The sequence below is a fragment of the Alternaria burnsii genome (genome assembly GCF_013036055.1).
Source record: "Alternaria burnsii strain CBS107.38 chromosome Unknown 705, whole genome shotgun sequence".
In the NCBI taxonomy this organism is placed as follows: Eukaryota; Fungi; Ascomycota; class Dothideomycetes; order Pleosporales; family Pleosporaceae; genus Alternaria; species Alternaria burnsii.
In genome coordinates, this window is record NW_024066107.1 from 2,919,601 (window position 1) to 2,932,471 (window position 12,871).

General features: G+C 52.4%; 4 protein-coding genes across 4 annotated transcripts; 1 reads left to right on the forward strand and 3 right to left on the reverse strand.

Annotated features, from left to right (window-relative positions):
• Nucleotides 1-2,309: 2,309 nt before the first annotated feature.
• GT037_001032 (uncharacterized protein) lies at nucleotides 2,310-3,674 on the reverse strand (the record flags this gene model as incomplete). The annotated part of the gene is made up of 1 exon (XM_038926079.1): nucleotides 2,310-3,674. One exon carries the CDS (start codon nucleotides 3,672-3,674, stop codon nucleotides 2,310-2,312), a length of 1,365 nt encoding a protein of 454 aa, XP_038791935.1.
• A 2,736-nt stretch (nucleotides 3,675-6,410) lies between these two features.
• On the reverse strand, nucleotides 6,411-7,458 carry GT037_001033 (60s ribosomal protein l7; the record flags this gene model as incomplete). The annotated part of the gene is made up of 4 exons (XM_038926080.1): nucleotides 6,411-6,694; nucleotides 6,747-7,091; nucleotides 7,279-7,391; nucleotides 7,445-7,458. 4 exons carry the CDS (start codon nucleotides 7,456-7,458, stop codon nucleotides 6,411-6,413), a joined length of 756 nt encoding a protein of 251 aa, XP_038791936.1.
• A 1,971-nt stretch (nucleotides 7,459-9,429) lies between these two features.
• Nucleotides 9,430-10,382, reverse strand: GT037_001034 (uncharacterized protein; the record flags this gene model as incomplete). Its single annotated transcript, XM_038926081.1, has 2 exons — nucleotides 9,430-10,251; nucleotides 10,299-10,382. 2 exons carry the CDS (start codon nucleotides 10,380-10,382, stop codon nucleotides 9,430-9,432), a joined length of 906 nt encoding a protein of 301 aa, XP_038791937.1.
• A 1,216-nt stretch (nucleotides 10,383-11,598) lies between these two features.
• Nucleotides 11,599-12,841, forward strand: GT037_001035 (phospho-2-dehydro-3-deoxyheptonate aldolase; the record flags this gene model as incomplete). The annotated part of the gene is made up of 3 exons (XM_038926082.1): nucleotides 11,599-11,674; nucleotides 11,729-12,508; nucleotides 12,561-12,841. The coding sequence occupies 3 exons, from the start codon at nucleotides 11,599-11,601 to the stop codon at nucleotides 12,839-12,841; spliced, it is 1,137 nt and encodes a 378-aa protein (XP_038791938.1).
• Between the last annotated feature and the right edge of the window lie 30 nt (nucleotides 12,842-12,871).

Consider the following 12,871-nt stretch of genomic DNA (forward strand, 5'->3'; position numbering starts at 1 on the left):
CCGGACAAGCGGCCAGTCTGTTCGTCCGACTCGTTTTGGCGTCCATCCAGGTTCAAACATTATCGAGCCTCTCTGGGCATTTTCGTGTGGTTCGCGCGATCGTAATTCGCACTATTTCGCGGCCGAATCAACGTGGCGTGGTGCCTTGTCCGTCTTACTGGTACCCAGAGCACGCATTGTGCGCGGGGCTTCCGCTTAAGTCCGCAGAACCAGAGCGTGATAGACCCGACAGGCATGCGATAGGCGAGACGACAATGGAACGGTTACAAGTGGCTATGCTGTCGCGCGAGAAAAGTATACGGTGTCATACGAATAAGCTATTGGCATGAAAGTTGCGATAATATAGAAGCACAGGACGATCATGCAATTACAACACACAAAAATACCATCCAGAAGTGGCTACTTTCATGATGTGAGTGTGAATCAGATATGCTTCAACTAATATGAAAGAAAAGAACATATGGATGTATACCTCAGTACGTCTGTTCGGCCAAGGAATAACGAATAGATAGTGTATTGGGTTCAATATGCACTACTAAAGCCCGTCAGCCCCCAGAGAGACAGCACTACATCTTATGATAGTCATGGAGGTTTCTCTCTATACAAGCTACTGGTACTATGCCAGTAGTATCGCTTCGAAGACGCCACGCCATTGATGTAGCGGTTTAGACCGTTGAAGCTCGTGTTGCCTTCACAAACACCCCTAATACGTACAGGGTACTCTTGTACATCAATCAGCTATGATGTGGTAATCATACCGAATAATGCTGATGGGTGCAACTCTGACATCTATAAAATTGCCATGTTCGGCAACAATATGTGTGGAAAAAAATGTTTACTGGAAACAGGTATCACCTCAATCGAACCTAGATAGTCCAAGCATCTCTGCTTCATTGTGACCACACAGAAGATATACAAATAAGACATACGAACAAACCATTGTGCTTTTCAGTCAAAATGGTCAACTCGACCTTGGCCGTGCCTTGTGGCCCAGTTTGACAGACTGTCACGTAATGTGTATGTTGTATGTCCAAGACATTGCGCGTAATATGCCCCTGTCCGAAAGAATGCGAGATCGAGTGATCTGACGCCTGCTGTTGGGACGGGATCTCCGGGACGACAGGGCATCTGGATCGCTGGATCGGATGGCGTTGGGACCGAGGGCAACGAACCAGGCTGTCTCAAGATGGGCTGAAGTAGCTGAAACAACAGCCTGTACTCGTGCAAACCCAGCAGCTTCGGTGCTGCGACAATGATGTAACTGCAGTGGTTATCATCGCAGTGCTGCTCAAGCGGATCGAATGGTATTTACTCACAAGCAGGGCAGATCACTTTATCAAATGAGGAACTGGAACAATGATCACCAGGTGAAGTGGAGTTTCATTTGTCGTTTCCTGTGCGACTGTATCGCTTTTCTAGGATTTTTTTTTCGCATTCTGGTGGTATCCCCAATATCAGGATATTTCGTTGTATCGCAGTTATACACTAAACAAATCTTCCCTCCCGTTGCCCAAAACAATGCCGGTGCAGGAACCAGATAAAGCAAGAGGTATTTTTTCCGCCGCTCCAAAAGAAATAAAGCAAATCCCATCGCTGATCTTGTGCCATTAATTACAACCCGACTACAGCGGAAGGCGAGGATCCAGGAAAGAAGTCGTGAACGTAACAAGCGGCCCTCCAGTGGCGACATGACCATGGTCACTGCCGAAGGATTGGTCGCATGGGGTGACTCCGCATGCTGAAAGCGAAAGCCGACTCCTGAGAAGTGAAATCCGTAAACCGAAAAAGGGCAACCTCCGTAAACATTGAGGTAGCGCTAGAGAAATGAACATCGTAAAGGTGCGATATGACACCCGAATGAAAGCAGGAACGCCGTAACCCACAATTTCGCTGACATGCTCCTATTAGACCATGGGCAAACCAAAGTCTAAAACGTGATACCGGTGATAACAAGGAAAGAGTGATGGAAAGAGAAAGAAAAGGGAACCAGTGAAATCTATCATGCAAGATGATCGCAAGCCTTGTGCGTTTTCGTGAGATCCGGAGGCGCACCAATATGCTTGCAGATAGCGGAAGGAATGAGGCAGTTGTGCCTTGACAATGTCTGGTAGTCTAGGCTTGAGGAAATCGAAGTAGCCAAATGTATCCAGTGATCGAAACTGGGTGGGCTCAGGTAGGCCATAGTACTTCGCGGAACGGAAGAGTAACTTTTGAACATATGAAGCGCTGAAATGGGATATCGAATATGTATCCGTGGAACGTCAAGTGGACGATGTCGCCATGGTGCTCGGCCGATGAGGAGCAAACGATTAGACAGCAACAGCCTGGGGCCCGTAACCAGGTGCCATGTAGTAGGGCGGGTGCCTCTGCACACAGTAGGCGCATCCGCAACTGAGACCATGCTGGTTCCAAGCCGACGGGGTGTACTGTGAGTAAGCGGGTGGACCGTAGTTGGACGGTTGCTGGAGCGCTTGCGTAGGGGCGGGCTGAGACAAGGGAGGGAAACCGAACATGGTGCGACGCGAGTATCCTTCGGCCGGAGCCCAAGTTCCCGTTGTGCCATAGTACTCTGGGGTAGTCGGGCCCGTGGTGGGTGCTGACGCAGGAGAGTGCTCGCTAGCGGACCGCCATGGGTCGTACTGCGAGTAGGTCGGAGGGTTGTAGGCGGACTGGGCCGACTTGGGCACATAGTCGTACGGGGGAGTGTAGGCCTGCTGCATCGGTAGAGGAGGGAGCGGCTTGTTGGGGTTGAGTGAGCGTCGCTGTACCGACGTGTCGATGGGGCTAAGCTTGTTGCTACGACCAGAACGCGCAGCAGCAGTATTCTGGTAATCCTTCCAGTGCTCCGACCATGATGTCCAACCGTGTTGCTCCGTAGGATCGCGGTGAAGCCTGAACTTGATGGCTACGAGCCACTCGAGCTCAAGCTCGTTCAGCTCGTGTACCTGAATACCACTGACCTCGGACCACGAACGGTTAATGAAGGTGTTGTCGTCGAGAAACTTGCTACCGAGCACTAGTGCGATAGTGAGGAGACGGAACAGGTGGGTGTCGGTCTTCGGCTCGTGAGCCAGCATGGGCATCCTGCTGGACAAATAGTACATGCTGAGCAAGATGGTGGCCGAGGGCAGGCGCGTGGCGCAGAGAACCTGGTGCACCCACTTGCGGAAAGACGAAGGCATCATGCGACCAGGCGTGATGAGTCGTAGAGCTGTCTCGCAGACGAAGTCGGTCATGACGTCCATGTCATAATCCAGTTTCGCCGACACACCGCCGACAGGCTTCTCTTCCTTAGCCGGCTGGTTCATTCGCTGGTTGTACTCATGCACGCGCTGCTGTTGCATAGCTGCCTCTGCCAGTGAGTGACCAGACTGTGCGCGCATGGGTGGCAGTGTGGTTGCGCCCATGGGGTCGTAGAACGAGCTCGCGGGTGGGAGGCTAGGAGGCGCACTGCTTAGGTAGGTGCCGGCCTGCGGGTACATGGGTGGCATGGCGATGGCCAGCTGACCGTAGCGGTCTGCGAAGTCGTAACCATCATCTTGCTGCCGGATCGTAGGGCCAGCGTACGCGGGCTGCTGCGGCGGGTATGATGCGCCACAGGCAGAGTGGTAGCTGGGAACGAACTCCTGGGGAGACAGCCGAGGCATGTTATGCCGGGGGTAGAAGGAGGGCATGATGGTGTTGGACCGCCGCAGAGAGAAGACTGGCGAGGCTCCTGGTGTTGTGTTAGCGATGCCTTGTTGTGAAGTTGAAGGAGTCTGGTAGTGAGCCGTATCGCTAGCAGAATTTGTTGGTGACGTACAGTCTTCTCGTTCGCGCCGCCTCTAGAGTAGCCTACGGACCCTCTAGAAAGATGTGCTCATGCAAGGAAAAGTGTCGCCTGGGAGGTGTTTGGTGCGTGGTAGCAAAGTGTCGCGCTGGTGGTGCTTGTTGCGCGAAGGCGGAGAAGGGGCTGGAATGGAAGCAAAGTGTGCGTCGACAGGTGCAGTGCAGCTCGAGGGTGATGGAGCGCAGGCAGGCCGGGGCTAAGTCAATAGATCCGGCGACGCGAGGTCGTTGTTGTTGATGATGTCGCGGAGCGTCGAGGTCCCTGGAGACAGGCGGCAAAAGAAAAGCAGGTTGAAACGGAGCGCAATTAGACAGTACAAGCCAGAACCAGAGCCGGGAAATGCACACGCAACCTGTGTTCAGGTGGCGGAGGTGACGAGGCGTTGGGTGTCAGAGCCAGACGGACGAGTCTACCCGTGAGTGCTGCACTGCTCGTTTGCAAAGCCAGCGAGACAGAGCAAGCGTCGGGTGATGCTGGTGAGCGGGCTGGGGATGCCGGACAGCCGAGATTGGAAGCGCACGTCCGTTGGGGCTTGGGGACTGTGTCGCAACGAGCAACGCCTGCGACGAAGACAGGACGCGGGAGATGGGGGAGACGGGGGGAGGAGGTGAGGGAGGATGGGGATGGGGAGAGCAGAAGGCGGTGATGTGGGTGTATTCGATCGCACACCGTTAGCGAGGCCTAGCAGCGAAGGGGCTCTCTAGCAATGGCGAGCCAGCAAGACCGTCTTGATCCGAAGGCCGCACCTGCAATAATGGTTCATTACCTGTCTGTCTATCCACTCATGTGCTATGAAAACTCTGCCTCTTGCAGTTAGTGGGTCATAAATGTCGACTCCCAGCCCGCGTTTTGCGGTGACTACCACTCATGACTCTCGACGCAGGAGCGCTGCAGTGCTGGTGCACAAATCGAGCGCCTTCATGCGTCCCCAGCATGTCCAGGCCAATGAACGCACCCAGGGACCACCCTCTGCACCCGCGAGGGGAGCAAGCCACGTATCGCCAGTCGCCTCTCCTGCAACCCGGCTTGCCGTCTTCTTTTGGTGCGCCTGCAGTAGCGGCCTTACTGGTCCGCTGCGCCTTCGTGAGCAGCTGTCATCTGAGCTCTTTGGGTTGTGAACAGTGCTTCAGAGCCTTATTTATCTAGACAGGAGACAATTTGCACTGGCCGACAGACAACCCCGTGCTCGACGCCTACGCCTAGCATCTGTCTGTTTTGTTTTGGGTAGACAGCCCAGCTGCTTCTTGTGTCGTCGTGGACATGGCAATGCGCCGGACCCAAGAATAGCATTGCAATCGCGCACTTCACCATCGACTCGGACCCGTTCGCACTGCGAAAATTGTGCCGCGGCCGTTGAGTGCTCCTGCGACGTCTGGCCCCAAAGAGTCAGACCTACGGTATCCGCCGGCGGGGCCATGTCCTACCACGATGATGAGGGGGGTCTCGCGATCAGCGCGACTTATGCAAATCGATCCCAAATCTGAACACCATTGTAGCGTGGCAGTGACAACGTTGACGGCGAAACCGGAATGCCGTGCGTCTGTCGGCGGGCGTCATCAACGTCCCCATCGCCAAATTACTGCTCGTGCAATCGTCACTCGCAACCCAAGCGCTCGGCGCCCCCCTCTGGGCTCGGTGCTATATCGTAAGCAGGTGCCCACCGTATGCACCTGGGATGCATGTGAGGAAGTTCGAGCCTTCGAGGCCAGCACTTTCTCCACTCACACAGTCTAAGATCTTTGCTGACCAGTTCCTTGGCTTCGGATTGGCCCCCTGAAGCTCATCAATACCCGTAGTGACGCTTGCAGCCCTTTACCGTGATTTTTCATCAGGCACCAGAAACATCCTGCCGTCACACATGTGACTTCACTATCCCACGTCAAAGCCATTTTTTGCCTGCCGTGGCGTCAAGTGCCATGTCGTCAACAATAAATTTGACGGCTGTTTACGTCAAGCGATGCGGTGAGGGCGAACACTATGCGTTGAAGAAGAAGGAAAAAACATGTGCCAGCAAGGAGACGCACGCAGCAGTTCATTGGCGAGCAACGACGCAGACACGATACTTGGTCAAAATAGCTTAGTGCACTAAAACACGTGATCCACTCATAAGCCCTCAACCTGGGAAGACAAGGCTTCAAGGCCAGAGGAAGCAGTTCCACCCGCTGAGCTTGCAGTGAAAGAACGACCAGGCTTCATGGTAAGGACTACGTGACTACCTAGCAATAGTCTTACTCAGTTGGGCCCCCTCGCGATGCACAGGCGTTTCGGGTCGCCCAATGCCCAACGCGTTCGATATGCGCTGGCATCCAATGCAACTAATCCACATCGCATGACACACAAGGACACGATAGCTACGGGCGCACGAGGTCAAGATAGTCAATTTGGTTAAGGCAGAGGATGGCGCAGTGACTGCGTAGTTCATTCAGATTGCATGCGTTTCGCACGTAGACTCATAAGACGACCATATACTTAGGTCCAGGATCCCAAACGCCGATGTAAATGCTGATTCCGTGGTATATCCCAAAAGCTTTTCACGCGCCAAACCAGAGACGAAAACCAAGAACTTCGACCAATGGGCGATCTAGTTCATCTGCCTGATCAAATCGTTGATCTTGTCTTCCCGGTTGCCCAAGTCACCACCTTCGATGAAATGCTTGAACTTCCTCTTACGGAAGCCACCAGTAGGGCTGTTTAGCTTGAACGGCCAGAGGAAGTTTGAGGCCGCTTTGAAGTTTGGTCCAACAGTGCAGATCTCATGGATAAGATCCTCCATACAGATCATGCCGTATTTACCCAAGTTCTCCTCGATAATCTCGTTGTCGGTGAGAGGGAGTCGTTGCTTGTCAACCTTGCCATAGCCACGCTCTGTACATGAGTTAGTGTCCGACAACGACGTTGAGCTTGAGTCGAAACTTACTGTAGATGAGCTCACGAACCGACTTCTGGTTTGGGTAACCATAAGCAACAAACGGCTCAACAATCTTCAGCATCTCCATGGTCGCCTTGGTAAGCTTGATGAAAACACCATTGTTGATCTGAAGGAGCCGAAGGAGCTGCAGTGTCTTGCGTTTCTTGGGGTCAATCTTGTTGATACCCTTTATCCGAACGACGAAGGCGAGTTTTGGCTCAGCGGGGACGTAGAGGCTGTCGCTCTTCTTGGCTTCGCGCGCTATGCGCACCCGCTCACGCTCAGCATCGCGGTATTCCTTCACATACTTCTCAGCCCTTGTGAAGATGACCTCGCGCTTCTTCTTGTTCTTGTCTGTTTCATGTCAGCGCTGTTCACAACAGTATGGCATGCCATGACTTTCAAAGAGGGCGATCGCATCATTCCCGAAAGATGGTTAACAATTCGACAACATTGACCGTAGTCTAGCCGATAGTGTGGTTGTTATAATCATCGTGATCGCCCTCCCGAAATCTCCGAAAGCATGCGGGGTTGGCCGTACCTCGCTTTTCGCGTGTTGCGATCGCGCGCTCCTCGCGTGCCTTCTCTTGAGACTTCCTCTTCTTGAGGAGGTTCTCAGGCACGAGAGTGACTTCGCTCTGTGTAGGAACGGTTCTGTGAGGCGCGTGTTAGCTTTGAAATAGGTGTGCGGTGCAGAGACAACTTACGACTTCGACGACATGTTGAAGTGGTGTTCGAGAAATTCGTCGGAAGCTCAATTTTTGCCAGACCCTTAGCGCCTACGCTAGCCCTTTACCTACAAGCGTCAACGCTAAGAGGCTGTGGTCCCACATAAGCTGCACCCATCTGCGGCCGAGGTCTGGATAATCGTATTGATCTTATTACTGCAATTTCAAGTTCTTTCTGGCAACGAGCATGTCCCTCGCAGCTTGTTTATGTTTGGAAGTGACTGTATTATGATGCGGCCGTGGGAGCAGTAACGTGTCATTTGAGATGTCTCATACATGACAATATTTAGAGAAGAAGTTGGCATATCGAATAGCGATGCATGTGAATGCACCGGAACTGTCTCTATGTCGCAGATGACCTTTGTTAGGACATAAGGTCACTTTGTTTACTGGTGCCTTTGATATTTAATGTGACCCTTCTAATCACCTTGAACTTCGGAGGTCTATCAAAGGCGAGCAATGGCAACTCCGGACAACTGCATGTTCCAGAAGAGGTGTCCCTATTTAGCTTCTTTGATAGGCGGCTTCCCTAAGCTTCAGAGTAAGATCCGTTGTCTACAAGTAGCTTTCCTATGGCCGATCGCTTGAAGGGACAATGAAATTCTGCTGGCATGATACCTAGATAGGGAACCATTGAGCATATGGGATGATAAGCTGCGTGGTATGGCTGGTTCATCGCCAATATGGTCGTTCATAAGATTACGCTTATCTCTAAATAGTGTTTTTTTATCAGATTGGATACAGAAAGATGGATTTATTCATTGCATCATCCCCTGCAACTCACCTAGGCAAAAAACCGAAGACCACCAGTCTAGAGATAGTTGTACGACCCCAAAACGTCGCCAGAAGTACATTCTGTACTACGAGAAGCCTTTAGTGACTTTACCTGATCCTATTGTCCATGTCACGAGTAATCGCGAATTGGCCGCCATTAGTGGACGAGCAACATATCCAAGGTTGATTTAGTTGATCTAGAGGATGTTTTAGGAACTAACTTTATTTACCTCCGTGCCATATCCTGTGGCCTACGAGAAGAGATTTCCCGACGTCGTCTCCTTCTTTACAAATGCGGTTGTAAAATCTTTATCTTCATTGCCGTTGAAAGCTCCACCACTTTGTGAAGAAGTTCCTATTTTCACATTCTGCTATTGATAATGTCAATACCAAACAGCTCTGCGGACTGAAGCCAGGTCCTTGCCACAAGAAGTTCACCGAACAGTACCTTTCTTCCGTTACTAGTTCCTACGACACTACTACGTTTGCCTCAGGCCAATCCAATCTTTCTACCCCCTGACTTTCTGGTTCACGAGTGAAGCCCCACGAGTGAAGCCCCACAAGACGACATATCCCACCCGCGAGCCTGGTCTAGACCTCCTTGAACCCTCGGACCGTTCGTTTCAAGATGACAGAACTCGGCTTTGCGCCACACCAGATGCCATGCCGACTCGTTTCGTTTGACGATCCCCGGTACCCACATGTTTCGTACCATGCTTTACTCGCTTCCGCATTGTGCTAATGGTAGCTCGATGAGATTAACCGTAGCGTCACACATCTCATCGGACGTATCTCGCTATGTCGTGAGAAAAGGTCCGACTGAGTTTCTGGTGTTATAGTTGAGCTCATATAAGGAATACACTGATGCAGAATTTTCAGACCAGTCAAGTGAGACTGTAATGTGCAGCATGCTATGACGTTGCTTTTGATTGAAAAGCAGACTATTCGTACATTGGGAGGGATATCATTAACGCATGATCCTACTCGGATCTTGTTCTCGGAACGCCATGCTGAATGAAACGCCAATTCTAAGGCATGAACACGTCACCCCGTGATGTTGTTCATACTCGTGATGATGATAAGACAATGGAAGAATTCGTGTATGTGAAAGTCATGATGCGAGTGTGACGGGCAAACATGATGGCTCACCATGCTGTTGTATACTTCTTCGTAATCTGGGTCCATTCCCTCTAGGGTAGGAAATGCGAATAATGACCTGGGACCCTCTGCCTGCACTTCTCGCAATCTTCCCGATAACCCATGCTGAAACGACCCATACCCGTCAATGCACCGCTTCGTTTTCTACCACGAGGCGTTGACGGTGGAGCCAGTGTTGAGGAAGACTCGGCATCCATTTGATCGGCCGTACTGGCGTGCGAGAAACTAAGTCGCGATAGCTGGGACTGGGTAAGCGCGGTCGGCGTATCTGGAACGTCCTCGTCCTCTGAGATGGGCGAAGGCATACGTCTGCTCCGATCGTCATCTGCATGCTGTCCCGATCCCTTCCAGGCTGGTGGAGGTGCTTGCACTGAAGGTAGGTGCAGGTTGTTCATAGCCATGGCACCTGCTGAGCCACTCATGGGGTATCCCAATCCATTCATTCCTCCTCTCTTAAAGGTAGGATGTATGGGGGTAGGTATGCGACCATTGTTGTTGACAGTATCTGAGTTGAATAAAGACGGTTGGAGCATAGCCGGTCGCATAAAGTTGTTGCCAAACGAGCTGAAGGCGGGCGACTCTGGTGGTTGACTGCGAACGTCCATTTCATCGTCGTCCAAGTCCATATCCATGTCTGTGCCACTTGACTCTCTTGATATACGAACGGGACCACCGTATATCGAGTCCGGCGAGTAGGCTCCTCCGTGTTCTGATTGTGCTGGCGTCATTGACCGGATGTCCGTGAACAATCTTGGTGGAGACGGCGTGTGTGCGCCCCGGTGGGGTAGGTTCGAGAGTAGTTGGGGATGAAGTTGGTCATGGCTAACCAGCTCGTGGCTTCCGGGTCGATACTTCTATCCTACAATTAGCCTACCCCAGGAAGAAGGTATCGCTGACGTACCTTGGGGTATCTGTCCTCATCAAAATCCGAGTCTGAATCGTCGTCCCGGTCTCGCTTCCTGGCCATGATCTGAAACATGGACATGGTGATCTTGGGAAATGAGTGATCCTTATGTAGCCGCGTTCAACGCGATGACGGAGTTCAGACGATATGGTTCTTTTGATGAATAGAACGCTCGAGAGGAGCGTAGCTGGAGAAGCGCGACTGTGGTCGGAGGTTCCTGGTAGATATGTTTGGAAGCAAGCGGGCGAGGGGTCGATATGACTATCAGGGGCGCTGTTTCAGGTCGCATGAAAAGAACCCTGGCTTGTGTAGTGGAGTCGCGCGCCTCTAATGGCAGAGCGACTGTGTGGGGAAACCTTTTACTTGGTTGTCGGAAGTTGGTAACCCGTCGCTTGCATGCGGAGCCTCTAAGTGGTAGTAGCGATGATGTCGACGATGGTGTGGCTTAGCGTGGCGGAGTGGTGAAGTGGCATCTGAGGCCAAACCTTGGAATCGCCGAATCTTGGAAGCCAGGCACGGCATCACGTGGGCTACGTATAGCATGTTCAAAGAGAAGTGAAGCGTCTTTCTACGTGCAATGGCAGCGGTCGCAGGAGGCGTGTTTGCGTGTACCCATGTCGCAAGCTGAATACAGGCCCCCCAGAGAAGAGTAAGGGAAGGGATGATATTGGTGGTCACTGGGAGGGACGAGGGATGATTTGAGCTGCAGCTTGGGTCAATGAGTGCCGCCAACGCGGTGCTCGAGTCTTCCAACACAAAAGGGTCATCTTCACGCCGTCGTCAGATTCCAACAAAGCAACATGCATCGACCAACAGGAACGTGGCTATTCCAGCACGGTAACAAGCTTGGCGCATCTGCAGGTGCAAAGCTCCGGCGGCGGTGTATCGATAACTGGCGGGACCCAGAACGAACCATCAGCCCCACCTTACCCTAAAGTTTCGCAGCCACTCCCAAATAATTTGATAGCATATGACTGTATTTGCTACGCGCTCGCTGTGTCCCTTACCTACAGTCTTCGCCGACCTCGGACCTGCGCCTGCATACATTGTCTGCACACTCGCCAGGACAAACAATTGCACATCTGGTTCGCCTGATTTCTCGAGTCAAGTCACACAACACGCCCTGCACCACTTGGCACCTGTATATTCACCTTCGTCTGTGTCACAGTCGGAGTAATACTGACCGCAAGTCGACCATCGCTTACGCACCCTGTACGTCGGAGCAACAAGACTCTTCCTGTTTCAGCTCAGAGGGCGCACGCTAATATATATATACATATAAAGAGAGACTACCGTCATGGCTCCTGCTGCTACAGAAACACCCGACATGTCTTCCTTCAATGACTCTACCAACCCAAGCGACGACGTGCGCGGTACATCTCCACCAGCACTTGCTTCTCGATGCCAGTACTAACACCACTGTCTAGTCCTTGGTTACGACCCACTGATCCCGCCCCAACTTCTTGCGTCCGAGATCCCCATTCCAGCACACGCCGAGAAGACCGTTATCCAGGGTCGCAAAGAAGCCGCCAGCATCATCACACAAAAGGATGACCGACTCCTGGTCATGGTAGGGCCTTGCTCGCTACACGACCCAGAGCTGGCACTCGAGTACTGCCAGCGCCTCAAGGCTCTGGCCGACAAGCTTCAAGACAACCTCTGCATCATCATGCGCGCCTACCTTGAGAAACCACGAACAACCGTCGGCTGGAAAGGATTGATCAACGACCCAGACATTGACGAGAGCTACAAGATCAACAAGGGTCTGAGAGTGTCGCGCAAGCTGTTCGTGGATCTCACATCCGCAGGCATGCCCATTGCGTCTGAGATGCTCGATACCATCTCCCCCCAGTTCCTCGCAGACCTCATCTCCCTTGGTGCCATTGGTGCACGGACAACTGAGTCGCAATTGCACCGTGAGCTGGCCTCTGGCCTCTCGTTCCCCATTGGTTTCAAGAATGGTACTGATGGAGGCCTGACCGTTGCGGTGGATGCAATTGGTGCAGCCGCTGCTAAGCATCACTTCATGGGTGTAACGAAGCAGGGTCTCGCTGCTATCACCAGGACGGCAGGTAACGAGCACTGCTTCGTCATTCTCCGTGGTGGAACCAAGGGTACCAATTTCGACAAGGACAGCATCAAAGCCGCGAGAGAAGCTTTAAAGAAAAAGGGTCTTGCTGAGGTCATGATGGTCGATTGCTCACACGGTATGCTCTATAGTCCAACGACCGCAGAGGGATAGACGCTAAGTTTCGACAGGTAACTCTAACAAGAACCACCGCAACCAGCCCATCGTAGCCAAGGACATTGCTGACCAAATCCGCAACGGCGAGACCGGCATCGTCGGTGTCATGATTGAGTCCAACATAAACGAAGGCAACCAGAAGGTCCCGCCTGAGGGCCCCAGCGGCCTGAAGAAGGGTGTCTCCATCACCGATGCTTGCATTGATTGGGAGAGCACCGTCGACACTCTTGAGAACCTTGCGTCTGCTGTCGCTGAGAGGCGAGCGAACAAGGTCAAGTCTAACGGTGTACACTAAACATCTGTATTGAGATGAGCATTGATCAGG